At 43.2% G+C, this 27,396-nt stretch overlaps 3 protein-coding genes across 16 annotated transcripts in view; 2 read left to right on the forward strand and 1 right to left on the reverse strand.

Moving 5' to 3' along the window:
- NSD3 (nuclear receptor binding SET domain protein 3) overlaps window positions 1-19,467 on the forward strand; it is a 119,747-nt gene extending 100,280 nt beyond the window's left edge. For 3 of the 5 annotated variants that reach the window (XM_047855238.1, XM_047855243.1, XM_047855241.1), the window contains 8 exons: window positions 884-1,086; window positions 1,828-1,940; window positions 2,534-2,803; window positions 8,531-8,647; window positions 10,859-11,000; window positions 12,034-12,140; window positions 12,902-13,106; window positions 13,525-19,467. In XM_047855238.1, the coding sequence (XP_047711194.1) occupies window positions 884-1,086; window positions 1,828-1,940; window positions 2,534-2,803; window positions 8,531-8,647; window positions 10,859-11,000; window positions 12,034-12,140; window positions 12,902-13,106; window positions 13,525-13,766 (1,399 nt within the window). In that variant the 3' untranslated portion in view covers window positions 13,767-19,467. The other 2 variants (XM_047855242.1, XM_047855244.1) reach the window with 2 other exon arrangements.
- A 606-nt stretch (window positions 19,468-20,073) lies between these two features.
- PLPP5 (phospholipid phosphatase 5) lies at window positions 20,074-25,800 on the forward strand. 5 transcript variants are annotated; one of them, XM_047856152.1, is made up of 8 exons: window positions 20,075-20,215; window positions 20,409-20,517; window positions 20,954-21,044; window positions 21,462-21,525; window positions 22,053-22,177; window positions 22,842-23,012; window positions 24,373-24,561; window positions 25,662-25,800. In XM_047856152.1, exons 1-7 carry the CDS (start codon window positions 20,148-20,150, stop codon window positions 24,531-24,533), a joined length of 789 nt encoding a protein of 262 aa, XP_047712108.1. In that variant the 5' UTR covers window positions 20,075-20,147; the 3' UTR covers window positions 24,534-24,561; window positions 25,662-25,800. The 5 variants fall into 5 exon arrangements, with proteins under 5 accessions (XP_047712110.1, XP_047712111.1, XP_047712108.1 ...); XM_047856153.1 differs by having other exon boundaries at window positions 20,409-20,477; window positions 20,998-21,044; XM_047856156.1 differs by having other exon boundaries at window positions 20,175-20,327.
- Window positions 22,116-27,396, reverse strand: part of DDHD2 (DDHD domain containing 2) — a 30,322-nt gene continuing 25,041 nt past the window's right edge. For 2 of the 6 annotated variants that reach the window (XR_007151577.1, XM_047856148.1), the window contains one exon: window positions 26,253-26,745. The gene's annotated coding sequence lies outside the window, so the exon portion shown is untranslated. Of the gene's footprint in view, window positions 22,229-26,252; window positions 26,749-27,396 lie in introns of those variants that run through there. The other 4 variants (XR_007151576.1, XM_047856147.1, XM_047856149.1 and 1 more) reach the window with 3 other exon arrangements.

Genomic DNA, 27,396 nt, shown 5'->3' on the forward strand with positions numbered 1-27,396 from the left:
ACAGACTGAAAAAATTTTAAGTTTTTGTATATTTACTGTTCATACTGATTATTCTGTATACTACCAAAACTTACCTCTTCAATTCTTGACTTGCCCAATTGTTAGAAACTGTCATATGTACCTCACAGATGATTTCCATTTAGTGATCGCTATGCTATTCAGCCATTGCCTGTTTTCATTCAGTTATGTTTTCATTCTGTTCCACATCCCACATTTGTTATGATGTAGGATGAATTAGATTCTGAAATACACACTGACATAAACCTAGTACATTTGACCAAAAACTATTTACTCTAGTTGATTAGAGGGAAGAAAATGTTCATTTGAATGGAGTGGTCATTCTTCACTATAGCATCAGTTTATTCTCAAAGGTTCCCTTGACTACTAGAAATCAACTTTTATACCTTGAAAGGCAATCTTACTACTAAGATTGTCAAATTTGGAGGAACACGTAACTTTTCTAGGATTGAAATTGGTTTTGGAATAGTATTGGTAAATTCTAACTCTTAAGTTGGGTAATGAGTTGTTATTTTTAGTTGTTATGCTTTATAACTTATATGTTCATGATATTCCTTTGTATCAGGTATTAATTTTTAAAGGAAAAAAAACTAGATGGGGAGTTTAGGGTCTAGTTGGTTTAGTCTGTGTTCACTATTTCATTAGTTCACTGATCAATATGTTTTTTTTATTAATTTTTTTAATGTTTATTTTTGAAAGAGAGCATGTGTGAGCAGGGGGGGACAGGATCCCAAGTGGGCTTTGCACTGACAGCAGAGAGCCCAATGTGAAAGTACAAAACCTTTTTTCTCCCTCATGCCAGCCATGTAAAGAATGGTATGATTTTTCAGTGTCTTGATTGATCTAAAATTGCTTTTGTTTTCAGATGGTGGCCAGCAGAGATCTGCAATCCCAGGTCTGTGCCACTGAACATCCAGGGCCTTAAGCATGACTTGGGGGACTTCCCTGTGTTCTTCTTTGGTTCTCATGACTACTATTGGGTACACCAGGGCAGAGTGTTCCCTTATGTTGAAGGAGACAAAAGTTTTGCTGAGGGACAGACTAGTATTAACAAGACCTTCAAAAAAGGTAAGTTGGATGATGTTTACAGTGACTCAAAACCAAGACTCAGTGGTTGATTTCTCTGTGTCTCCTCACTGGCACTTGACATGTTTCTGGTATTAGAGAACTTTCACCAGGTGTTACAATCCAGCATCCAGAAGTATCCAATCACATTAGAGCACATCTTATCCAATCAGTTAGAAAAATACATTTCAGTATGGTAGACTCTGCCATCTGTATGAAAAGAGTATCTTCAGTGATCTTTCTACAAACATAGAGATTATTTTGGAAATAGTCTTCTGAATCCAGTGAGGCACCTTTGCCACAGAAGAGTAGTAAAAGCTTCCCATGAAGCGCCTTGTAAGTGTTTTTGCAACAAGTTTCCAGGAAGTTTGACTTTCTGGGTAAGAGTAAAAGGAATTTAAATCTAGTACGAGATAAAAAGCTGGGTTTTTTTGGTTGGTTGGCTATTTTTTTGCTTTACTTGGAAGCCTCTGATTATTGAAGTAGGACCTCTTCTCTAAGGCAATGGCTTACGCAGAGCACAGTGTTCAGCTATAAACGAGTTATGTCCTATTTCAGCGTTATCCTATCCTGGTGGAAAATGGTTATTTCCAGAATAATTTTAAAAAGAACACCCCAGGCCAGATTCAGGGCATTGGGAAGGCAATGTAAAACTGCTCTCCTAACAGTCTTCGTTTTTTGTTTTTTTGTGTGTGGTTTTTTTTGTTGTTGTTATTTATATACTTTGTTTTGTCCTATTGGCAGCACTGGAAGAAGCTGCAAAACGTTTCCAGGAATTGAAAGCACAAAGAGAAAGCAAAGAAGCACTTGAGATTGAAAAAAACTCAAGAAAACCCCCTCCTTACAAACACATCAAAGTGAGTCGTTACCCATGAAACATTGGTATTTGACAGGCAAGAGGAAATGCATCGCCCTCTTAGTAATTAGAAGGCCCTTTTTGACTTATGAAGACTTTTACTGATTATCACCCAGTCTTCTGTAAAGCAAACTGAGAGCTTTTGTTGGAAGCATAAAATGGGAGCCATAGCCACTGTGCTGTGAGGAGGAGTCTTTGATAAGCCCTCTCACACCTACGAGCAGCATGTTCCCTGTGAAACCTTGTTCTTGCCCTACCAGGCTGTCCTGCAGCAAGTGAGAGGATAGGTATTTAGCTCCTTTACAAATTCTAGAAAGCCCACAGTTGCTTTTAGTTATAAATGTCCATTAATTTAGTAGAAGAAATACACATGATAAATAAGTGAGAATTCACATCAGATTTTGATATTTGTGTCCAGTATGAAGAGGCCATTTTATTCTTAGCTTGTTCTTAAGTTATTCAGGGGGAAATTGAAATCAAGATATATAAAGAACCTTTCTCAGAATCACACCACTATAGCAAAGCCAAGAATTTCATGGATGTGTGAGGTTCCTGTTCAGATTCCTCCCTCTCATTCGTGACTTGGTTTTCCAGGCTAACAAAGTAATAGGAAAGGTGCAGATCCATGTTGCAGACCTGTCAGAGATCCCCCGCTGTAACTGCAAGCCTGCTGATGAGAACCCGTGCGGCCTGGAGTCAGAGTGCCTAAACAGGATGCTGCAGTACGAGTGCCACCCGCAGGTGTGCCCGGCTGGAGAGCGGTGCCAGAACCAGTGCTTTACAAAGAGGCTCTACCCTGATGCAGAAATCATCAAAACAGAACGGAGAGGCTGGGGCCTCAGGACCAAAAGGAGCATTAAGAAGGTAGCCTGGAACAGAGGCCATGGGGGCGGTGGGACAGACCAGGGCTGTGCCTCTCAGAAGATGCTTCATCTCCTCCTAGGGGTGAAATACATAGGGATTTTTGGCAAAATTTTGAAGCTTCCCAAGTTGAAAGTTTGGCACTTCTTGAGCAGAGCAGAAGTGGTAGGAAGAGGCAGTAATAAAATGCACATAAACTTTGGATGTCCTATGGTCAGTCATAAAAAGGAGAAGGGACATTGGTCATTTCCTTTTTTTTTTTTTTTTAATCTGGTTTTAATTGACTGTCTTTATACATTTTTTTTTTTTTTTACATCTATTTTTGAGAGACGAAGCACACGTTGGGGAGGGGCAGTGAGAGGGGGGGAAGACACAGAATCCGAAGCAGGCTCCAGGCTCTGAGCTGTCGGCACAGAGCCCAACGTGGGGCTCAAACTCACAAACTGTGAGATCATGACCTGAGCCGAAGTCGGAGGCTTAACTGGCTGAGCCACCCAGGCGCCCCTCCTTTTTTATTTTATTTATTTATTTTAAAGCTTATTTATTTTGAGAGAGAGAGAGAGCACAAGCGAGGGAGGGACAGAAAGAGAATCCCAGGAAGGTTCCACGCTCAGCATCAAGCCTGACACAGAGCTGGATCTCATAACCATGAGATCACAACTTGAGCCAAGATCAAGAGCCAGACTAAGCCACCTAGGCGCCCCCATTGGTCATTTTCTATTTGAAATATTTTTGACCTGTTAAGCAAAAGAGATGTAAAAGGCTTAGTAAAGGCAAAAGAGTATGAAGGTCAGAACATACTGGAATGGAAACTAGCAAACCCAAGCTTTGCACCAATGTCACAATTCCTTGGCTGTGAGGATGTGGCCAAGTCACTAACCTCCTTGAGCCTCAGTTTCCTCCACTCTCAAGCGGATGTATCATAACCCTTGCCCTACACTCTTAAAAGGGTTGTTGCCAGTCTCAAATTAGAGTATATGTGCAAAAGCAACTGGCAAAGGTTGAGATCTTTAACACTTATAAATAGTCTTCATTCTTGGGGCCCCTGGGTGGCTCATTCGGTTTAAGTGTCTGACTCTTGATTTCAGATCAGGACATGATCTCACGGTTTGGCTCGTGGGTTTGAGCCCTGAGTTGGGCTCCACACTGACAGTGCAGAACGTTTTTGGGATTCTTTCTGTCTCCTGCTCTCTATGCCCCTTCCCCACTCGTGCACGCTTGCTTGCTTGCTCTCTCTGTCTCAAAATAAATAAACTTTGGGGCGCCTGGGTGGCGCAGTCGGTTAAGCATCCGACTTTAGCCAGGTCACGATCTCGCGGTCCGGGAGTTCGAGCCCGCGTCGGGCTCTGGGCTGATGGCTCAGAGCCTGGAGCCTGTTTCCGATTCTGTGTCTCCCTCTCTCTCTGACCCTCCCCCATTCGTGCTCTGTTTCTCTCTGTCCCAAAAATAAATAAACGTTGAAAAAAAAAAATTAAAAAAATAAATAAATAAATAAACTTTAAAAAAATAAATAAATTATCTTCATTCTTACACTTTGAGGTGCTTTTTCCAAGTGGTCTCTTTGAAGAAAAATTTTTAAATGCAAATAACTCAAAGAAGAATGAAAATCACCAGCAAATCCTAGTGTTCAAACAGTGGCTCTCAAACTTCAGAGATCCCTGGAATCTCCTGGGATCCTTGTTGAAAACAGTGTCCTACTGAACTATCTACGGACAAGCCTGAATAGTGTGCGGTTTCAAATGAGGCCCCCTTTCGGCCCTCTCTTCCATCCCCCCCACCCCTCCACTCCCCGCTGCTTGCCCAGGGCCAGTAGCGAACTAGCAAGAGTGCAGAGACTCTCAGTGAGAGAAGGTGGACATAGTGGGAATTAAAATTACTCTTGACATTTTTCTACCTGTAAAAAAAAGAAAAATCATCTTTGTGGTTAAAAAGTACTGTAGGAAAGAGAAACAATACAAAAAAGATAATAAAGAGTGAAATTCTTTCATCCCTTCAATTCCTGGTCTCCTCACCAGAGATGACCATTGTTAATAGGTTGTCATGTAGCCTTTTATGTATACAAATACATAGTCCTATATCCTATACTTATAGAATCTTTAAAAACAAATATACATATTATTTTATCCCACTTAATATATCATAAACATCCCTTTATGACAACCCATACAGATTTCTGCTCATTCTTTCTTTTTTTTGCTCATTCTTTTTTAACTAAACTCCCATTGTATTCTATAGTAAAATGTACCATAACTTAAAACCTATCTTCTAATAAACTTTATATATATATAATTTATTTAATTCTGTAGTGAACATTCTTGATTTTCTGTCTTCATGCACCCATTTCTATAGATTAGATCACTTGAAGCGAAACTCATTCATTAAGCACATGTTTGTGAAGCTGCTTCTATGTGCCAGGTACTACTCTAGGCATTTGGAAAAACAGTAGTGAACAACATACCTTTGTGGGTCTGCTAGAGACAGGTAATAAACAGATATGTAATGCTAGGTACCACTGAAATGCTGCAAAGAAAAATAATACTGTCAAAGGGGATGGCTGGTGACAGGAATTGTTATTTTAAATTGCTTGGTTAAGGAAGGCTGAGGAGTGCCATTTGACCTGAACAATGAGGAAAAAAGGCATGCATTTCAGGCTGAAGAAAGAGCAAAGACAGGGGCCTTAGCATGCTCCAGGCACAGCAGGAGAGCTAGTGCATCTGGAGAAGAGTGAGGAGGAGAGGGGTGAGAGGCAGGAGATAGCAGAGAAGGTAGCCTGGGGCCAGATCTTATGGGAATTTAGAGACCACAGGAGGGAGACTTCTGAAGTTGTTAGTGGGAAGTGACTTGATCTGACTGGATGTATTCATTTTCTATTGCTGCCTGACAATAATACTACAAACTTGGGAACTTATGATGTTACACACACTTTATTTTCTCACAGTTTCTAGGTCAGGAGTTGGGCAGTGCTTAGCTGGGTCCTCTGCTTAGGGTCTCACAAGGTTTCAGGCAAGATGCTTCTAGGACTGAATTTCTCATTCTTGTGCCCCAACCAGAGAAGGATATACTTTCCTGCTTGCATGGCTGTTGGCAGAATTCTGCTCTTTGCAGCTATAGGTCTGAGAGCTTCAGGTGGTTTTTGTTTGGGGTTGTTGTTCTTGTTGTTGTTTTGCTGCTATTAGCCTCTAGAGGCTGCCCACAATTCCTTGCCACATGGAGTTCCCCGACTTGGCTATTTGCTTCCTCACAGCCAACAAGGGAGAGACACTCCAGCAAGATGGATGCTAAAGTCTTGATGTAACAGACTCCCAGAATCACATACATTCTGTCATCTTTGCCGTATTCTATTGGTTAGAAGCAAGTCGCAGGTCCTACTCACTCAAGGAGAGAGAATCACACCACGGCATGAGCGCTGGGAGACAGGCATCTTGGGCGCTGCCTTAAGTATCCGTGTGCCACCCTTGTGTTTCCGAAAATTAACTCTGGCTGTAGTCTGTGGAATTTATGATCATGGGGAAGGGCTAACAAAAAGGAGACCATTGTTGTCCAGGAGAGAAATGATGGTGGCATATGGACTACCAGGGTTGTAGCTGAGCCAGAGAGAAGTGGGTACATTGCTGATATTTTGAAGGTGGAGCCAACAGGATTCACTGATCATTAAATATATGGATTGGATTGCTTGGCCAAAGGTCATTGACATTTAAAATGTCATTAGAATGCAAAAATTTTTTTTAAGGTTTTTTTTTTTTTTTTTTTTTTTAAATAATCTCTACACCCAACGTGAGACTTAAACTCATGACCCCAAAATCAAGAGTCACATGCTCTTCTGACTGAACCAGCCAGGTGCTCCTAGAATGCAAAATTTTTGGTGGTACTTTTAAGCCATGCATATCACATACATAAATTTTGCCTATGACTTCAGGGGAGGTGTAGGGGCTATCCTGAAATTTATCCAGTTTAATATCATGTTAATGTCTTTTATTAATTTTTTAATGTTTATTTATTTATTTTTGAGTTGGAGGGGGAGGGGCAGAGAGAGGGAGACAGAGGATCCCAAGCAGGCTCTACACTGAAAGCGAAGAGCCCGATGTGGGGTTTGAACTCATGAACCGTGAGAACATGCCCTGAGCTAAATAAAGTCAGACACTTAACCAACTGGGGCACCCAGGCGCTCCTAACATCTTTTAACAGTAGTTGCATTTATTTTAAAATGTATTCTAATTTATTAAATTGATATGATCAAGAGAAAAGAAAATACAGTCAGGATTATTCTGTCCAGTAGCACTTGAGGAATTGCTAATGTAAGACAATTGCTCTTTTACAAAATAGTTGGAAGTATATATTCCTGAAAAGCAAAATCATAAAGACTTAGTAGCAGCATGGAAAAGATTTTTGGTACATTGAGGGACAAAGGCCAAATATGGAATTTGATTGTACACAGCCAGCCCTCTTCCTTTCGCACATAACAGATCCTTGCAAATGTGGGCCAGAGCCAAACAAGGGACTTCCTGTAACAAGGTGATTTCTTTCTTCAAAATTAAGAAAATATATATTAAATACTGAATTACAGCTTACCTTTTTGCCATAGTCTTTGAGGACAGATTTCTAGCTCTATTAAAGTTCTTGTTTTGTTATTTTTATTCATAATTTAATTCATAGTTAATGGGTATTTTTTGAGTTGTTTTTTGTTTTTTTAAAGGTTTTATATTTTTAAATAACCTCTACATCCAACATGAGGCTCAAACTCACAAAAAAATAAAAGTATCGTTACATTTTTGCCAATAAATTTGAAAATTTATATGAATGGATTCTTAGAAAAGCATAATCATCACCACTCCCACAAAAATAAATTTAAAAATATGAATAGTTCTATAAACTATTAAAGAAATTGAAACTATCATTAAAAACCTTCCAACAGGGGCGCCTGGGTGGCTCAGTCAATTAAGCATCCTGCTTCAGCTCAGTTCATGATCTCAGGGTTTGTAGGTTTGAGCCCCATGTTGGGCTCTGTGCTGACAGCTCAGAGCCTGGAGCCTGCTTTGGATTCTGTGTCTCCCTCTCTCGCTCTCTCTCTCAAAAATAAACATTAAAGGGGCGCTTGGGTGGCGCAGTCGGTTAAGCGTCCGACTTCAGCCAGGTCACGATCTCGCGGTCTGTGAGTTCGAGCCCCGCGTCGGGCTCTGGGCTGATGGCTCAGAGCCTGGAGCCTGTTTCTGATTCTGTGTCTCCCTCTCTCTCTGCCCTTCCCCCGTTCATGCTCTGTCTCTCTCTGTCCCAAAAATAAATAAAACGTTGAAAAAAAAAATTTTTTTTAAATAAATAAATAAACATTAAAAAAAAAAAAAAAAAGACGTTCCAAAAAAGAAAACTTTAAGCTCAGATGGTTCCACTGGTCAATCTGCCAAACATCTAAAGTTAGGAATAATGTCAATTAGAATAGAATAGAATTGAATAGAAAGAAGGAACAAGACAGATGTGGTAAAAATATATGCAACAAAGATGATAAGGGATTATGTTTTGTTGCAAAGAGTTCACATATGGAGAAAATATATGCAACATATGAACAAAGGTGCCACCTGCATGCCAATGAATGACAACCACCATTTGTCTCTAGGGTTAAAGTTGTACTTCCAGCAGTCTTTCTGGTTAATTCTCTTGGATTACATTACACATACATTGTTAAAAAATGCTTTCAAATATAACACACTGGTTTTACACTTATGTGCTTCTCTACAGGGTGAATTTGTAAATGAATATGTCGGTGAATTAATTGATGAAGAAGAGTGCAGATTGCGAATCAAGCGAGCCCACGAGAACAGTGTAACTAATTTTTATATGTTAACTGTTACCAAGGTAAAATTGCTTTTTTTTGTAAGAAAAAAGGATTCTTGGTTTTTGTTCATGGTCTTAGGTTGAACTCCATTTCCTCTAACTTGATTTTTTTTTCCAGGAGAGTTAGAATGGTTTGAAGTAGCCAGTGTGCTACCAGCCACAGTGTGCTTCTTAACACCACAGTGCACCGTGGCTGGTTAGTGAAGCTTTGCATGTGGCATGTGAGGTGGCCCTGTGAGTGGAGAGACAGCCAGGACAGGGCAGACATGGTCACGGAAGAACCTGGCCCTCAGTTTCTCCATTACTGATGGAGACCATCAGCTCTGCCATGCTGAGTTCTAAAGCACCATTAAAGTTCTGATTTAGCAAAAATTCTAACTCTGAATTGTTCTGTATACTGAAACTTCATGTCTGAGTTAGGACAAATGAATGAAGCCATAAGCAGGATGACAGGAAAACTGCTAGTTTAATCCATGAGATTGTAAGCCACCTTTGCTGTGCGTTCTGTCTGTATCTCACCTCACTTCTGCAGCAGCCCTCTGCCATGCAGGGGACAAGAAACTGAGGTCCAGCCATGACAAGTGATCTGTTGAGTGCAGAGCAAAGACTAGTACCCATCTTTCTGGTGTTCCAGGCTATCCCTGAAACTAAGGGAATACCATTAAAAGTAAGAACTAGTTGGGGCGCCTGGGTGGCGCAGTCGGTTAAGCGTCCGACTTCAGCCAGGTCACGATCTCGCGGTCCGTGAGTTCGAGCCCCGCGTCAGGCTCTGGGCTGATGGCTCAGAGCCTGGAGCCTGCTTCGGATTCTGTGTCTCCCTCTCTCTCTGCCCCTCCCCCGTTCATGCTCTGTCTCTCTCTGTCCCAAAAATAAATAAAAACATTGAAAAAAAAATTAAAAAAAAAAAAAAGTAAGAACTAGAAATCACTTAAAAGCTTATTCTCTTGGTGCCTGGGTGGCTCAGTCGGTTGAGCGTCTGACTTCAGCTCAGGTCATGATCTCGCTGTTTGAGACCCGCATCAGGCTCTGTGCTGACAGCTCAGAGCCTGGAGCCTGCTTCAGATTCTGTGTCTCCCTAATCTCTCTGCCCCTCCCCACTCGCACTCTCTCTGTCTCTCTCTCAAAAATAAATAAATATTTAAAAAATTAAAAAAAAAAAACACTTACTCTAGGAGCGCCTGGGTGACTCAGTCGGTTAAGCGTCCGACTTTTGATTTCAGCTCAGGTCATGATCCCACGGTTCATGAGTTCAAGCCCCATGTCAGGCTCTGCACAGACAGTGCAAAGCCTGCTTGGGATTCTCTCCCTCCCTTCAGCATTCACACTGTCTCTCTCAAAATAAATAAACTTTAAAAACAAAAAAGTTTATTTTAGCTGATATGTCATTGTTTAACAGTTTTACAACTTTCATGATTGTAACTTTCATAAACATAAAATACCAATTATTTCTGATTACTGAGTAAGCCCTTCATATCCTCCCCTCACTGGCAGGGACCCTCCAGCCATCTTGACAATGCTGGGGAGGCCCCGTCCTCCAGAGCTTATCCAGATTATCAGAGTTTGAATTCAGGGGCCAGATTGTTGAGCTTTTGACTGTATTCTGAACATCAGTGTAAGTGAAACAGAAGGAACAGATGACTACTAAAGAGTATATCCCACACGACAGCCCTTCCATTGATCAAATCCCAAAGTCTTCATTCAGAGACCAAGTCTTTCATTTTTCCTCCTTCCCTCTCTGTGGCCTACACTCTTCTCCATTTGCCCCCATGGTCGTTTCGCTGCTTGAGCAGAGCAGGAAAGGAGGGCTGACAGCAGAAAACCATAGCTTCCACCCCACGCGGCTCACCGATCTCTGTGCTCTGGCATCGTAGAATGCCCTTCCTCAGCCTGTGGCCAACTGATCTTCCACATAGCATTATTCTGTGGTCTATGTCTAGAAACAAACTGGAAGGAAGGAAGGAAGGAAGGAAGGAAGGAAGGAAGGAAGGAAGGAAGGAAGAAAAAAGCTAAATTCTACTTTATCTTAAATGCTTTGACTTGAAGGTCATCAAATAAAGTCAAGAACTTAGTCAACGGCTCAGAGAGCACATGATGTCAGATTTGTCAGCCGTCAGACATCAGCTGGTAGCAAAAAGCTGCTCCCTGTGGCTCTTGACCAAGTTGGCTATTTCTGAGAGAGACTTGTACTTAGCTTTATGTTAAAGGCACCTTTCATTTCTTTTCTTTCTGAAGGACCGTATAATTGATGCTGGCCCCAAAGGAAATTATTCTCGCTTTATGAACCACAGTTGTAATCCAAACTGTGAAACACAAAAGTGGACAGTGAATGGAGATGTTCGAGTTGGACTTTTTGCTCTTTGTGATATTCCTGCAGGTAAAAAACCAGCTTGTTCCCCATGCCTTCCTCCCTGGGCAGGACATCCCTCAAGGTTTGAGGCTTAAGGATTTATTCAAATAAGATAGAATTCTATTTTGAATTATTATCTGCCGTTAAGAAGTGAAAATCTGTGTCCTGCAAAAGGGAGTTTAAGCAAGCAGAGAGGATGTCACAGAATTCTCTGGGTGCTTGACCCTAATGAATTACTTCTCCAAGTTCTTGCTGTCTGTGCGATATAACCAGATGCTTAAGCTTTTGTTTTCTTTTTTAAAGTATTAACATACTGTGTTAACTTCAACTGGTGTCTGGGCTTGTTTGGTGGGGGGGTGGGGGGGTGTTTGTTTTTTAGTTGGAAGATCATCTGTTTCAGGGTAGACATAAAAAGCTTTTGAAGCCAGCTGCTGCTTCCATTTTTCCTTACCCATCTAGCATCTTAACAGCAGAACTTAGTTTCTTCTCTGCTGGGTTTGTAGGAAAATGGGTAAGAAGAGAAGAACTATAGCTAGAAGAGATTAAAGGCATTCCCGACGTTGTGGCCTCTTCAAGACCAGCTAAGAGAAAGCTTGGACCTCCCAGCTCAAATCCCTGGGTCTTTGGTGTAAATAGTAAATCTGCGTGGTGAATTCTTTTCTGATCATAAAGCATTAATCACCAGAGATGGTATGGTCACCAAGATGCCATGGTCCTATTATTCATTCAGAAATTGGTGTAAATTAGCTTTAGGAAAGCAACTAAACCAGAACCCATTTGTCTTGAGCACAGATTTTAGATTCTTAGTCTGTTATATGGATCTTGACCACTTCAATGAAAAGGATATGACGACTTCTGTAGACTATTTTTGCTGTCATCACTGGTGGATGGGGATGTTTTCCTCTATTGTTTTTCCCCATCACTGTCTTCTGTGTGGAACACGGGTGAGGGAAAAGCCTTCATGTCAGAATTATGTCTCTCTTTCATTGTGAGTGTGTGTCCGTGGCAGCATTTCTCTTCCCCATGATTTGAGTATGAATAATTATTTCTCTTGGTTTAGGGATGGAGTTAACATTTAATTATAACCTGGATTGTCTGGGCAACGGCAGAACGGAATGCCACTGTGGAGCAGAGAACTGCAGCGGCTTTCTGGGAGTGCGGCCGAAGGTCAGTCGTGAGGGAAGCAAGCACCCCAAGCCAGCGGGAAATCAGGAGTGGGGCTGCTCAAGAAGTGTATGACCATCTCAGGAAAATGCTGGCAAATGGGTACCTGGATTAGTTCGAGGGACAGTCGTTGTGGTAGCCAGAGTTTAGACTCTCTAACTTTCTAACGAAGCATATCTTAGTAAGATCTGTCAGGTTCTGAAAATGTGTCTGTATTTCTGATAGTTTTTGAAGTTACCAGTATCCTTTTCAAAACTTTTTTTAAAAATTCACATTTTATTTAAAACCACTGAGTGAGGCGCTTTAAAATGTTTTGTGTTCTGGGGCGCCTGGGTGGCACAGTCGGTTAAGTGTCCGACTTCCGCTCAGGTCATGATCTCGTGGTTTGTGAGTTCGAGCCCCGCATCAGCTGTCAGCTCAGAACCCACTTCAGATCCTCTGTCCCCCTCTCTGTCTGCCCCTTCTCTGCTCGCTCACTGTCTCAAAAATAAACACTAAAAAAAAAATGGTGCGTTCTATGGTATGCGAATTATGTCTCAGTATCCTTGCAATTTAAAAAACAAAGCACCTTATTCAAAAGTAGTGAAAATGAAGCCATATTTTCATGTTCATACTGTTATGGGATAAGTCCTCCCAGTGGTTTTTAGGTCATTGAACAACCAAATTTAAAAGAGCTTAAATGAATGTGGGGTTGTGGGAGTTCCTGTTCTGTGTGAAGTTTCACGCACCGTGTTCAGTACAACTCTGATCCTTCTCCCTGCCAGCCAACATGTGCGTCAACAACTGAAGAAAAGGCCAAAAATGCTAAATTAAAGCAGAAGAGGCGAAAAATCAAAGCAGAACCAAAGCAGATGCATGAAGATTACTGTTTTCAGTGTGGAGATGGTGGAGAGCTGGTCATGTGTGACAAAAAAGACTGTCCCAAAGCATACCACCTCTTATGCCTTAACCTGACTCAGCCACCGTATGGTAAGCTAAACTCTTGAGACCCTGTCTCTGACGTGCGTGTAATGTAAGAGGTACTTCACTGTCCTTCGTGGAGCCGTGGAATGGATGAGGCTGACTAGAACAGCCAACAGTAGCAAACATAAAGTATGCTCACGAAAAATTTATCCCTGCAAATAGGGAGTGGGTGCGGGCCAGCAGAGACTGGTCTCTGTGTCCCTATTGCCCTGGGTGAGCAGTTGGCTCCTGTGGCGTTGAGTTTCGGGCAGCAGCACGCCTCCGGGCTCACCGGTGCACCTGCTCGTAAGTTTGGCTGAAATTCGGAGTGGTGCTCAGGTGAACTTGGTCTCCAATCAGAGAAGACGGTGGGAACGGGGGTGTTTCACGGGTTGTCGAGGCGGGCACTGATGGGGCTCTTTTCCCTGTCCCCACCCCTCACTAGGAAAGTGGGAGTGCCCGTGGCACCAGTGCGGGGAGTGTGGCAGCGCCGCCATCTCCTTCTGCGAGTTCTGCCCGCGCTCCTTCTGTAAAGATCACCGAGAGGGCGCTCTGGTTCCCTCGGCCCTGGAAGGCCGGCTCTGCTGCTCGGAGCACGACCCCGAATCTCCTGTGTCGGCAGAGTACTGGAGCAAGATCAAATGCAAGTTGGAATCGCAGGATCGTGGAGAAGACCTGAGAGAATAAATGGGTGGTGATTTCTTTTTTTTCTTTTTATTGAAATGACAAAAAGAAAAGAAAAAAGGGGAATCGGTGACGCGTTAGTGGAAGAAGAGCCGGCTGCGGTGCGCGCGGCCTTGGCCTTCAGCGCTGCCTTACTGAAGTGCGAATGGGGAGCCGGGTGGCGCGGGCAGGAGCAATTGCTGGGATCTGGTTCTGTTTTGTCAGCTTGCGTCCTCTTCTGTAGCGGGCCAGATTCCCTTGGTCTTTTCTTGCCTTTTATTGTGCTTCAATGCCTTTGCAGCTGGAAAAAGAGATGTCTTCGCTTTTAGAAGAGAAAGTTATGTTAATGAGATAAATTTGAAGTCTAGGATGTGTTCCTTGGGTGTAAAAAGCAAAAGTAGCCATCATTCCTTTATTTATTTTCTTTTTTTTTTTTTTTTTTTTATCTTAAGAAATGTAGTCAGGTAGTCTGTTCAGTGTGCGTGTGCGTCTCACGTAGGAGCTGGAGCAGGCCCTCTGGAAAAGGCTCTGATGATCTTCATATACCTCTTTGCTGAGCAGTAGGGAGGCTGACTTCTCTTTCCCTTCGGAACGTCTTTCATAGTCTCAGAGAAGGGCTTTATGGGAGTATTGGATCTGGCCTCTTGAGAACAAAATGCCTCAGTGGATTTTACCTCTGTGGTCTTAACCTAGGTGGGCTTTATGACGTGATAACTCTACCTAGAAAGGAATGTAATGTGGTTTGGGGTTTTGGAGAAAGACAGAAGGGGGTGCGTTCACTGAGTTGGAAATATTTTCCATTGATCGTGGACATTTTTGATGAAGTGTGTTTATGTGGACGTGAGTGGTCATCCCCCCTCTATCCTGGCACACTGACAAAGGCAGATAATGGGAGACGAGAGGCCCAGACCAGACACTGTATCATACAAGCACCATTTTCTGTTCAGTATAGTGGAGCCCCCTCGTCCATCTTGGAGAGAATTAAGGGCATTTCCTCTCTTGTCTCTGCTCAGCCATGTTTCCTAGTGGGAACTACACAAATGAATCTGAGCTGTATCTGAGTAGGTTTCTTGGTTTAGTTCCTAATTTGGGGGGCAGAAGGGGTAGGGGCAGCCCCAAGTTCTATGTAGACAATTTATATCTCGTATTATCTAGTAACCAACATCGCCCCCATTGAGGAAGGGGGACACTTCTACAGGGTAGGTAAGAGCCACACAAACACACTTCGTTGTAGGAAGCACTTAGGGAAGCTCCCGAGAAAGCAGCGTTAGCAAAAATGGTTGGTGGTGATGCTTGGATCTCACAGATGCAAGTGTACCAAGGTGTCTGCCCACAAAATTCACTTGCATTTCATGTTTAGGAATATGTATATTCCAGTATTCCTGGTATGAAGTAATTAGTCATGTCAGACCTTGTTGTAACACTGTGCTAAGTAGAAGTCTAGGGCTAGCTTGAATGAACTATAACTTTCTCTGTGGATTCTGACTGCTTACAGTTGCTGATACCTGGTAGCATTTATTTTCCCTCAAGAAGTTTCTAGGAACCTTATGAAGGTTGAGAGAGTAGATGCTCGGCCACATTCCTTCGGTTGTGTCACGCGTGTTCCTTTTTTCTTGTCAATTTAGAGTTCTTCTCTGGAAAAAAGAAGAAACACTGTTTTGTGCCTCTTTTTTTAATGTAAATGTGTAATCGTACTGGGTTTTCTCTTGTAAAAAAAAAACAAACCAAACAAAAACCACACTACACTTCCTTTACTTAAGCTCCTAAACTGCCATTTGCCTGATTCCAGCAATTAATTCTGAGGTGACTTCTTGGGCCTCCAGTAATTCTATTGATCAGACATGGTCCCAGAAGAAAGAGCAAAATGGAAAATGCTGTACGTGTTACCAAATATAATTGCTATGAGTAACATGAAGTACAGCTTCACCAAAACACTAAACTCTTTGCAACATAATTGCTCTTGAGCAATTATATGGTTTGATATCCTTTTAAAAAATAATTTAAGAAAATCTAGGTTTTATCATACTAAAACTTTATATATATATATATATATATATATATATATATATATATATATGATAGATGTTTGCTTTTTTAAACTTACTAACATGAAGGATTTCCTTTAACATTCGAAGTGCAACTCTTGTTGAAATAGTATCAAACATGAAATCTTCTCTCCTTGCTTTGTTTCCAACTCAGTGCTATTTAATATCTGAGGACTTTTCTACGGTAAGCCAGGGTACATCCTCTGCACTGCAGGTACCTTAGGTTTAAGTATTTTTATGCAGCTTCTTCATTGTGTTGTGTTTGGTTCATGTATCTGTAACAGCTCTGCTGAGATTTCATCGTTTTTGTTGGGGGTGGGGGGTATCTAATAGGATTGTTCTGCCATTTCAGAAATCAGGGTAGAAAACAAAGTGGCTAACCACAGCTCTGGAGTCTTTGTCCGTGACTGCTCTTTAACAGTTCGAAAAGTGGCTTCGGTCCTGCCAGTGCCAAGGAGCTCTCCTCACACCTCCGTGGTGTCACTCCTGACCTCTTTCATGTATTTCCAAGTTGCAGGTGATAGAAGCAGAGAGGGAGAGAGAGTTGCGCTCACTGCGCCTCGCCAGTGAGGTATTCCAAAAGACGTGTCTCTCTCTCAGACTTAAGTTGGTATTTGTTAACTTTTAAATCTGTATGTGTGGTCAGAGCATAGATGGTTGGTTTTTATTCTTGTCCAAAAATGAGATAGCTCATGGCAGCATGGGATAATGGTGGTATTTTTTTTTTTAGCCTCCTGTTAATTCTTTGGAAGAAGAAGTGAATGTAAAATTTTTGATCATCAGCGTAAAGCTTCAGAAATCAGACAGTAACAACTACAGAGGAAATCCTGGAAGCCACCAGGCGTGTGCAGTGCAGGAAGGGGCTGGACCCCGGTCACAAGGGAGTCAGGAGGGCCGCCTGGGGCTGGGAGGGGGTGGCTGACCCTTCATTCCTGGAAGGCCAAAGCAGCTGGAGGAAGTGATTCACTCCTGTAATATCTAATCAGGGCTAGAGTCAGGAGGGAGGTGGGTTTTATTTTCGTTTTTATCTTAACAAGTTCCTCCTCTACCTTAATTGTCAAAAATGATGGCCTGAGCTATAGAATAGGCTGCCTTTTAGAATCATTGAAACTTGGAGCTGTGTGTTCAAGTCAGGACCATATCTTAAATAAATAAATAAATAATGGCGGGGGAGGGGGGGGGTTGGTGGCTGCTCCTAGCTCCCTTCTGCCATTTCCACAGACTATTTGGAAACGTGCTTGTGAAAAATGTTTTGAAATTCTGAGATAATCATGTAAAGGACTCTCAGGGCAGGCTGTTGGACACGTTTCTTTCATGGTTCATGAAGTAGAGTTTCCTTTTGGACTAGTCACGTGCTCTGTGCTCCACGGGCCGGACCCAGAGCTGCAGTGTGGAGGGTGGGGAGGCCGCTGTGCAGGGGGGAGTCTCTGGACTGCCCGGGATTCGTGGCTCGTCCTCCACTTCCTTTTAAGTCCCACGCTCTTCCTTTAGCATTCACCTTAAAGTCAAGGTGCTGCCACATGCCACGTCCCGACAGGGTAAGGAAATGAGTTGCCGTGGAGTCCTCATGGCTTGGGAATCTTACATTTGATGTGCTTCTCCGTGAGGTACCATGACCTTGGGAAGTTGCTTGATCGCTGGGCAGCGCAAATTCCGCCCCACTTCCTTCTTCCAAGGCTGCGGCATCTGGCCGCCCCAAGTCGTTGGGCCTTGTTGCTGCGACTTGACGAGATCATTGGGAACCATTTCCTTTGGCCCAGAGCCACCTCGAATTGGTCCCTGGTTATCTGTAAACAAAGAGTAGAACTCCCAGTTTCAGATGAGCTGGGGAATAGATGTAATTAGACAGCTTTGCCATGTATTAACAAATACTGAAAAGTTGGGAATTTGTATATACTGAAATCTACCGACTTTTACCTGGGGCGGGGACCGGGAGAGAAGGGGTAGAATAGGGTGAGGGCGGGGACTGATCATGTTTACCACAGGTACGAAGTAGTCACTTTAACATTGAGACCTCTGCCTCATTGAATTCAGGTTTTTTAAGTACTTGAAACTCTTCAGATTCCCCTTATTTTACAGTTATTTTTAAATTTATGAAGTAGAAAGCATTGTTTTGTATACTGTTTTGAAAACAAATAGCCTAGTCTCTTATCCTCTTTAGCTTGGATTAAAGGCAAAGTTCTGCAAATGGGAGAGGGTGTCCACAGCAGATATCTCAGATTTCATGTATGCATTTGAGGAAGAGACTCTTGCATGAAATACCAGCACCATTTTTATGAATATTTCCTATGTGTGTTCTTTATTTTGTCATTTTGTCAGCCCTATCCCCGTGCACCTCCTCTTTCCTTTTAATATATATGCCTGTGTAGGGAAAAAAACAAAAATTTGCACTTACGTTGCACTCCTGAAATGCAGGGTGTAACCTGCGTGTTTCAAAAAACATTTCCGTTCTTTTCTTGTCAGTCCATTGCTTAGGTGACAAGTTCAGGTGCTTGTGGCACATACGTGTGAAAGGGGAGGAGGAGGAGAGCGACCTGTGCCTCAGTAGCCCGTGCAAGTCCATTACGTGTAAGACAAAGGGAAAAGATAAACAGTTGCCAAAGTCATTTATTCAACCCCTAGTTTTCTTACGTGACCTTCTCCATCTGCGGATTAGCAAGAAAGCACCCTCGGGTGCCAGTGCGCCCTTCTCCCTGCCTGCTGCGGACCTCTGACTCGAGCTGGTGGCTCTCAGCAGCCAGCAGATCCCCGAGATAAGGTATTCGTAAGGTATTCTTGTCAGTTTAGGAGTGGACTGGATAAAATTTACTTTTCTACTTTTATCTCATTTGTGCTGTCACATACCCTGTGTCAAAAAAGAAAATCATATTGCCTCCGATGACCAAGATGCTAAATGATGATTACAACTGGCTAATAATTAGGTCCTTTTTATATACAGGGGTGTGTGCATAATTGGAATTGGTATGAGAAATTCATTTGTAACCACTTGTGATATTGCACAACAAACACAGATACCTACAGATTCTGTTTTCATTTTTCTTGTGATCTTTATCTATGATAATGACCTTTGTAGATTGGTTATTTCTGTACTTTGTTTATCTGTAATAAACTTTGTAGATCCTGTGAAATGTTATTTTGCCTAAATCACTTGAGATTTGAGTCTTTAATAACAGAGCATCAATATTCACTAAAGTCAATCTCTTTTGGGTTTCTGTGGCTTGGCTAGAAGCTCTTGACACTAAGGGATTAGTGTTCATTTTCCCTGGGGGGTGTTCCACTAGGGCATTACTGTATAATGACTTGATGTTGCCACATAGACTTCAAGATACATGATATTTTGGGGATTTTGTTGATCGACCTATGTTTTACTGCATAGTGTGAAACGTGTAAAGCTTGGTTAACCTGTATATAGATAGCTTATTGGTGACTAGTTACAGTACATTTAGGATTGCCTGTAATTTTAAGCTTCTAACTACTGTGTGTGCTGGTAGGAACATAAATTTTTGTACATTATATTTACTGAGATGTTGCCTTTTTTTATTTGACAACTACTTTGGAATTCAGACGTGTTTTTTGCTTCCGTGAGGATTAATTTGGAAAGGTTCTTAATGACATTCCACTGATTTCAGATTTTGCTTGAGATTGACTTCAATAAATTGTCCTGTATGTTACAAATTAAATTGTGGACTTGTTCATTGCCTGTCATTTCTTGCCACAACTACTGGACAAGGGGTCATAAAGGGAGGGAGGGGACCCGGCGCAGGGCTGAATGGCCCAAGATGTGCACCCTGAGCGGGAGGGGGGCGGCGGTGAGTCCGCAGCACTGCAGGGCCCTTCGGGATGTCCCCGCCACTGCGCTGCGAATAAACGTGGGGCCGCACTCCTGGGGTTTGGTTTGGTTTTCATAGAGGTGAGGTCCTTGGAGAATGTCGCTCCCCGCTTGGCGTGGTAGGAGAATATCGAGGCACCGACTGGTTGGCGAAGGGCGCCACGGGGATAGATGTCCCTCTCATCCGGTCGGTTTCTCAGACTCCACGGAGAAACTGCTGCTTGGCTGGGCACCGGGAGCCAGCTCCCTGCCCAGCACCCTAGAACGGCCCCGCTTGCTCCCCATTCCTTTGGCGAGGTGCTGCTCTCGGGACGGCGCCGGAGCCGCCCCTCCTCCCGGGGTTGCCGACCCGCCCCGGCCGCGAGGTGGCCGCCCGCCTTCTGCGCGCGCAGTTCCCCCGGCGCCCGCTAGCCCGCTCTGAGAGCAGCCGAGGCCCGGCCTCCCGGGACGGCCCTCCAGGGGGCGGGCGCGCGCCCCGCAGCCGCCGCAGCGGCAGCCACGTCAGCGCGGCGTCTGTCCGGGGCCGAGCGGATGGAGAAGGCGGCGGCGGCCCTCGGGGCCGAGTTGGGCGTGCGGATCGCCCTGTTCGCGGCCTTCCTGTAAGCGTCTTGCGGTCGGACCCCACTCCAGACGGGCGGCCGACCCCAAAGGAGGCGGGCAGGCAGCCCCTGCCTCGGCCTGGGGTTCCTCGAGCGCCGCCCGCGGGCCAAGGTCCGGGGTCCCTAGGTGGGAAGCCCCGGCCGTTCCAGGAAACAAGCCGACAGGCTCTGCACATTTTTGTTTCTCCTTTAGGGTAACAGAACTTCTCCCTCCCTTCCAGCGGCTGATCCAACCAGAGGAGATGTGGCTTTACCGGAATCCGTATGTGGAAGCAGAGTATTTCCCTACCAAGCCCATGTTTGTGCGTGGAGAACTAGCCTTCCTTCTGACCCTTAGTACCTGTTACTGAGCTTAATGCCAGGAAGCAGCAGGAGGTGGTCGTTTTGGCTCCAAAACGGAAACTTACTGTCCCCCTTGATGTGCTAAAAATTTTGTTTCCTTATGATTAGGATCCAAATTTAGCAAGATGCCAGTTTTTGCTCCAGGGCCATGTTCTGAGCTCTGTTCCTTAGGATGGGGATGGCCCGAGGGAACTGGTCATTTAGAATAATGTGATGGTGTTACTTGCTGGTGGAGCTGCTAGTGCCCAGTCTGACGCTACTTATATTGACAGGGGAACAGGGAGCTCTGACATGTGAGTTCTGCTGTCCCTACCACCCCTCTTCCCTGTGGGAGCTCCTTTAACAACTAGTGGTCTCGGGGTTTGGTTTTTTAACCTCTGCCATGTTCTGGTTCAGGTCATTGCATTTCTCTCCCCACTGTCTCTGATCCTCCTGGCCAGATGTCTCAAGAAGGCGGGCGGGACAGACAGCAGACAGGCCTGCCTGGGTAAGAACTAGCGGTCTCTGGCTGGGTTACCTCCTTGGTGCTGGAATGAGAAGGTGGGAGTTGTGGGCTTCAGCCACTGGAGGTGTGACCTCAGCGGGTGGAGACCATGGGGTTCTGCATTCCTAAAGTCGTCCTATCTCCCCTGTACCCGTGCTATCACCCATGACACCGAAAACTAGCACTCTAAGAACGTAACTTCCTAGCAGTGCCTATATGCACTGGATAATTTGTACCCCAGAAACATCTTCAGCCTAGTGCAGTTCTCTCTGTGCAACACGTTAAGAGAATTATTTCCACGCTCAGCTCCGGTTGGAGCCTGACCATTCCTGTCTCAGAAAGACATGGCTGCTCTCAAGAGACAATGACCATGCAGCGCCTCTGAGGCAGAAACTAACAGTAAGTTTCTTTGCTTTCCAGCTGCCAGCCTTGCCCTGGCTCTGAACGGTGTCTTTACCAACACAATAAAACTGATAGTGGGCAGGTGAGTGAGCAGGGTCCGCACCTGGGTGCCAGCCCTTCCCCACCCACCCACCCACAGGAGGTGGTTCATGGCTGCACCACACAGCTTCCTCCTTATCCTTTCCTCCTCTGTCTGACCTTGCTTTTTTCACTTAACTCTTCCTCCCTTTCCCTATGGTTGTCCTGCAGGTGACACTTGGGCTCTTCGCTGCCCTGAACAGCATTTCCCACTGACAGCTGCAGCAGGGTCCACGTCCTCTAGAGCACCTGCTGAAGCTGCAGGGTGACTTGCTCTTTGCCCTAACAATTTATCATGTGCTGGACAGGCTCCCGCCCACCCCACCCCACCCCCCACCTCCCGATTTAAATGCTGACCCTGGAAATAATGCTTTTCTTTTAATGGTGACTGTCCTAATCCACTTCCATTATTTTGCCTGGGACACCATTTGACCGAGAGTAAATGGATTACAGATTACGGATGTCTGATAAAACCAAAAAATAATTTCTGGTGTTGTCAGGCGATCTGTGTTGAGATCATGGTTCTTTCAGGCCACGCCCAGACTTCTTCTACCGCTGCTTCCCGGATGGGCAAGCCCATTCTGACTTGAAGTGCACAGGAGACAAGGACGTGGTGAATGAGGGCCGGAAGAGCTTCCCCAGTGGACATTCTTCCTGTACGATGTGAACTTGACATCTCTGCCTTTTGGGGGGCCACTGAATTTAACCTAGGAAATGTGTGAGGATGGGATCATCTCACTAGTTTTGTTCTTGTATCTAGAAACTAGCGAACCCCCCCCTTCTTTAATAACCCCAAGATTTCACAAGTCTGAGCCTCAAAAATCAGGGAGGAGAGAGGAGGTAGTTTACCTTCATGAGATCTGGAACGTTTTAGGATTGTTGTATTATTTGCCTAGATCCTGCAATCTTGTACTAGTTATAAAAGCATTAACCTTTGCTGAAGGACTACTATGTGTCAGGTTCTTTGGAAGGCATTTTTGATTCTTACCTCATTTAATACCAAAATAGCATAATGAGGTGGGTAGTATTATTTTTATGATTCCCATTTATACATGAGGAAACGAAGGCATTGAGAAGTTAAATAACCTGCCCAATTGTTAATATTCCAAAAACTATTCTCAGAATAAATATTAACTTTGGGACACAAAATAAAGTCCTTCATTTTCCCTTTTGTTTCCTCCTCCTCCATCATCAATGATCTCTACCAGAAGGGTATCCAGAAAGAATAAAACATGCCCCCCCCCCCCCGGCCACCTATCTGCAGATGGATGACAGCGCTTCCTTTAAGAGACATACACTTATAGGTTTTCCCTCTTCTAGTTGCATTTGCTGGTCTGGCCTTTGCTTCCTTCTACCTGGCGGGGAAGTTACATTGCTTCGCGCCACAAGGCCGTGGGAAGTCTTGGAGGTTCTGTGCCTTTCTGTCGCCTCTCCTCCTCGCAGCTGTGATTGCACTTTCCCGCACCTGTGACTATAAGCATCACTGGCAAGGTAAGCGAGGTATTCGTGCCGTGCAAGTTCGCACGTTTCACCCACCATTTTACCCCAAGCATTTGGCACAGAGGAGACGCTGAATGTGTCTGCTAAATGAATAAACAAATAAGTATGGGAGGGTCTGGGTTTCTGAACCAGCTGTATGGAGCATGGGAAAGCACAGTTTCCTTTTAAGGAGAAATATCCTAAATTTTCCATTACTCTGAAGCATCATAAGTTCAGAATAAACTACGAATTTCATTTTTCTCTAAGAAATTTTTTACCACAAACCTCAAAAGCTCAATTCACTTAGGGTCTTAAAAATCAAGTTTGTTGTCATGAGGTTTTTGTTCAGAAACTAAAGTTCAAGAAAACATAAAATTGTAGTTAAACCAAAGAAATTTAAGTTGAATGACAAAGCAAAACATCCAAGTGACAGAGTACCTTCCCAGAAAATTCCTAATTCAAAAAAAAAACCTGACAGTATTTCCTAAAAGTCCTTAGGAGCCCTAAGGCTCCTAAAGAATAAACTTTTTTTTTCCTGCAAAGAAAGGCAACTCCTGAGGAGTTTATTGCTTCCTCTAGAACTCTTTAAATGATGAAAAAGGGGTTAATATCATTAAGTGAAACGTTATTCCGAATTTTTAAAAAATTCAATCTGGTATACTTGGAAAAAGGCTCATTTACACTTATTTAACTAAAGATGTGTTTTGGTTTGGTTTAGAAAAGAACCTGATGATAATCCTATTACTCATATAACAAAACTGAGAAAGCCTAAAGAAACCATAAACCTGGAATTGAGGTTTTTTTGCAGCCCAAACAAGTAGAGAAACCTGAAGGGCCAAGGTCTCTGTACCGACGTACCTCATTTTATTGCACTTTACAGATAACGTTGTCTTGTGCAAACTGAAGTTTGTGGCGATGCTGCGCTAGGCAGGTCTCTCAGTGCCAGTTTTCCACGTTTGCTCACTTGGTGTTTCCCTGTCTCATTTTGGTAATTGTTGAATATTTCAAACTTTTTCATTATTACTATATTTGTTATGGTGGTCTGTGATCAGTGGTTATGACTTGCTGAAAGCTCAGATGATGGTTAGCATTTTTTTCAGCAATAAAGTATTTTTTAATTAAGGTATATGCTTTTTTTGTTTTAGATGTAATGCTATCGCACACTTAATAGACTACGGCACAGTATTAGCGTAACTTTCATCTTGCACTGGGAAACCAAAAAATTCATCTGACTTGCTTTATTGAGACATTCGCTTTACTGCAGTGATCTACAATTGAACTCGCAGTATCAGTATGCCAGCACCACGTGGTGTTTTAACATGATTTACGAGTCTAATATGATTAAGAGAAGACCTTATCTCTTCTCTTTCAGACGTACTAGTTGGATCCATGATTGGCCTGACATTTGCCTATGTCTGCTACAGGCAGTATTATCCTCCGCTGACTGACGCAGAATGCCATAAACCATTTCAGGACAGACTTGTACTTCCCATTGCACAGAAGCCTGGTGATCCTTATCATTTTAGTATTTAGAAATTGGAACTACCTCAGTGGAGATTAGGTAAATCACCCTTCGTAACTGCCCAAGAATTTCTGACCTTTTGTCTCTTAAGAGGTACAAGTGAGGACATCAGCACTTCATTCTGCCTCCATATGTTTATGCGGTTTTGCTCACATGGATTTATCATGGAGTCAAAGTTCAAGGTTCTTTTTCACTGCTCTGTGCCACACATTTGGTAAAAAGATCATAAAGTAGTCTACCAGCTGGTATCCCAATATCTACAGCATTTTACATTTCATTTATTTTTTTTTTATTTTTTTTTTTTTTAAATTTTCTTTTTTCAACGTTTATTTATTTTTGGGACAGAGAGAGACAGAGCATGAACGGGGGAGGGGCAGAGAGAGAGGGAGACACAGAATCGGAAACAGGCTCCAGGCTCTGAGCCATCAGCCCAGAGCCCGACGCGGGGCTCGAACTCCCGGACCGCGAGATCGTGACCTGGCTGAAGTCGGACGCTTAACCGACTGCGCCACCCAGGCGCCCCTACATTTCATTTAAATGCCATTCTGGGAAGGATCTTTCACAAAGAAGCCTTTGCAAGGGGTGCCTGGGTGGCTCAGTCAGTTGAGCATCCGACTCGATTTTGGCTCAGGTCATGATTTCAGGGTTGTGGGATTGAGCCCCATTTCGGGCTCTGTGCTGAGCATGGAGTCTGCTTAAGATTCTCTCCCTCTGCCCCTCTCCCCTGCTCACTCAGGCTCTAAAATAAGAAAAAAAGATTTTACAAAGAAGCCTCTACATATCCTAGAAGCTAGAGATGAATTTCCATTTTCTATAGCTCAAAATCTTAAAATCCAGGGCATGACCAACTGAAATTTTGGTTCTGTTTACTTTCTCTGGTGACAATCCATCAAACCTTATATAGGAAAATGTCCAATTCTGGCTGTTTTACCTTCCTACATATGTATCTTACCTGAGTCTAGTCAAATATTGCTGTCCATTTTAAATACTGTGGACATAAATTATTTATTGAATTACTAAGTAAACAGTTTTAAAAAATGGTAAGGACAAATGAGGCGGAAACCACCCTCAGTTGCTAGTACTGAAACATACTCCTAAACTGTGCTCACTAGTTTCCTTCTCTCCATGCATGACTGAAGACCTGCCCAAATGCATCAACTCTGCCAACTGGCTAAGGCAGGAAAGAAAAATTACAGATGTGGTTATCTAGCGGAAAAATGAACTTTCTGTGACCCTTCTTCAAATGGGATACAAGGAACAATTTTACAGGAGATGCTACAGGACCTACAAGTACCTTTCTCTTTACAATCGTACTTTAAATATAACCTTGGCTTACATGTTTCTGTATCTTCAGTGTGTCTTTTACCTTCAATAAATGTGATATTCAAAGAAGATGGTGACTGTGGGTGTTTTTGGTCCTTAATACCACACGAGAGCCAGAACGTTTCCAAAGTAAAACCCTGGATTCCCCATCTGACATAAGTGACACAACTATCGGTAGTAGAGGCTGATACCTGCAATTACTGAAGAACAGTCTCAGTATTTATTTTGTAATTGCCACGCTTTACTGTATCTGCCTAAAGAAAACACCAGTCCCCGGAAAAGAACTTAAATATTAGTTCTTTGCCCAAATGTTATCTTTTTAATTTGCTTTAGAAATATATACGGGGAGAAAACGGTTATTGTATTAACTTTCTGTATAATGGATGAACCAGGTAAAAGTAGGCAACTGGTCAATATGGTTTTATTTCAGTATTTCATAAACTTTTAAATATAATCATGTAAAAAAACAAACATTTCAAAAAGTGCAAAATATTAGAAAGCTAATCAGTACTATTAATCTTTCCATGCAGACAATCTGTTGCTGAAATAAGCAATACAAATTCTGTAGCAGGAAATATGTAGAAAATGATACTCTACAGTTGAAAAATAGTCTTGGTCAAGACACTGCACATGATACGACCAAAGTAGTGCAAATAATATATAACTAAAGGATTTAAATCAAGCCTATCATCCTATGTGATATGCAACCATGATGCTACCACAGGTGGAGAGACGAGACATCAAGCTCTTGTACAGCTGCCTGCCCCTCCCCATCAGGAAAGAACCATTTCTTAGTCCCAGCAGTGGTTGATCTAGCTATCCCAGGGGTATGCTGTTCATCTTTGGTTACAGGAACTCCTTCTTGCTTGTCCTTTGGTTTACTCTTAAATATGCTCTATTCTGCTAATAGGAAGAATAAACTTAAATTTGAAGACAACTTGACAAAAGCTTCCCCTCTAAAATATAATTAATGCTACTTAATTCTCAGTAACCCTTACTTCAAACTCAGTTTATATACAAAAGTATTCCATGTATCTGACACTTCTTAGTGGCTAAGTCAGCATTAGCCTGTAAAGCAGATGGACAAGGAAAGGCCAGACACTGACCCTGTACCCCAACCTCACCTCTACCATCTCTAAGGTGACAGTGATTAACTTCCTTTTCCTTTCCTCTCTGGAAAGGGATAAAGACCACTGCAGTTGAAGGGATGGCTGAAGTGAATGTTACATGCCAATGCACTGGATACCATGATACGTTTACAAAAAAACATTTTTTATAAAAAACGAAAACGCAGCTTGCCTGCCTGTGCCATTGTTATAGGCCTATGGAGTGTAAAGGACTATCACAAAGAGAACTGCAAAGACAAACTGACCAATGAGAAAGAAAACAGCACAGTGGTGAGCAGATGCCTGGAAAAAGTTAGTCTACACGCACCCATCATCTTCAAGGTACCTTTCACTTTGCATGCTCTGACAATGACTGCAATAGCTGTTCCTTGGCCCCGACAGGCGTAGGTTTTTCTTGCAGAAAAAGAAACATTTCCCCCTAGCC

The sequence above is a fragment of the Prionailurus viverrinus genome, chromosome B1 (assembly GCF_022837055.1).
Source record: "Prionailurus viverrinus isolate Anna chromosome B1, UM_Priviv_1.0, whole genome shotgun sequence".
Classification (NCBI taxonomy): domain Eukaryota; kingdom Metazoa; phylum Chordata; class Mammalia; order Carnivora; family Felidae; genus Prionailurus; species Prionailurus viverrinus.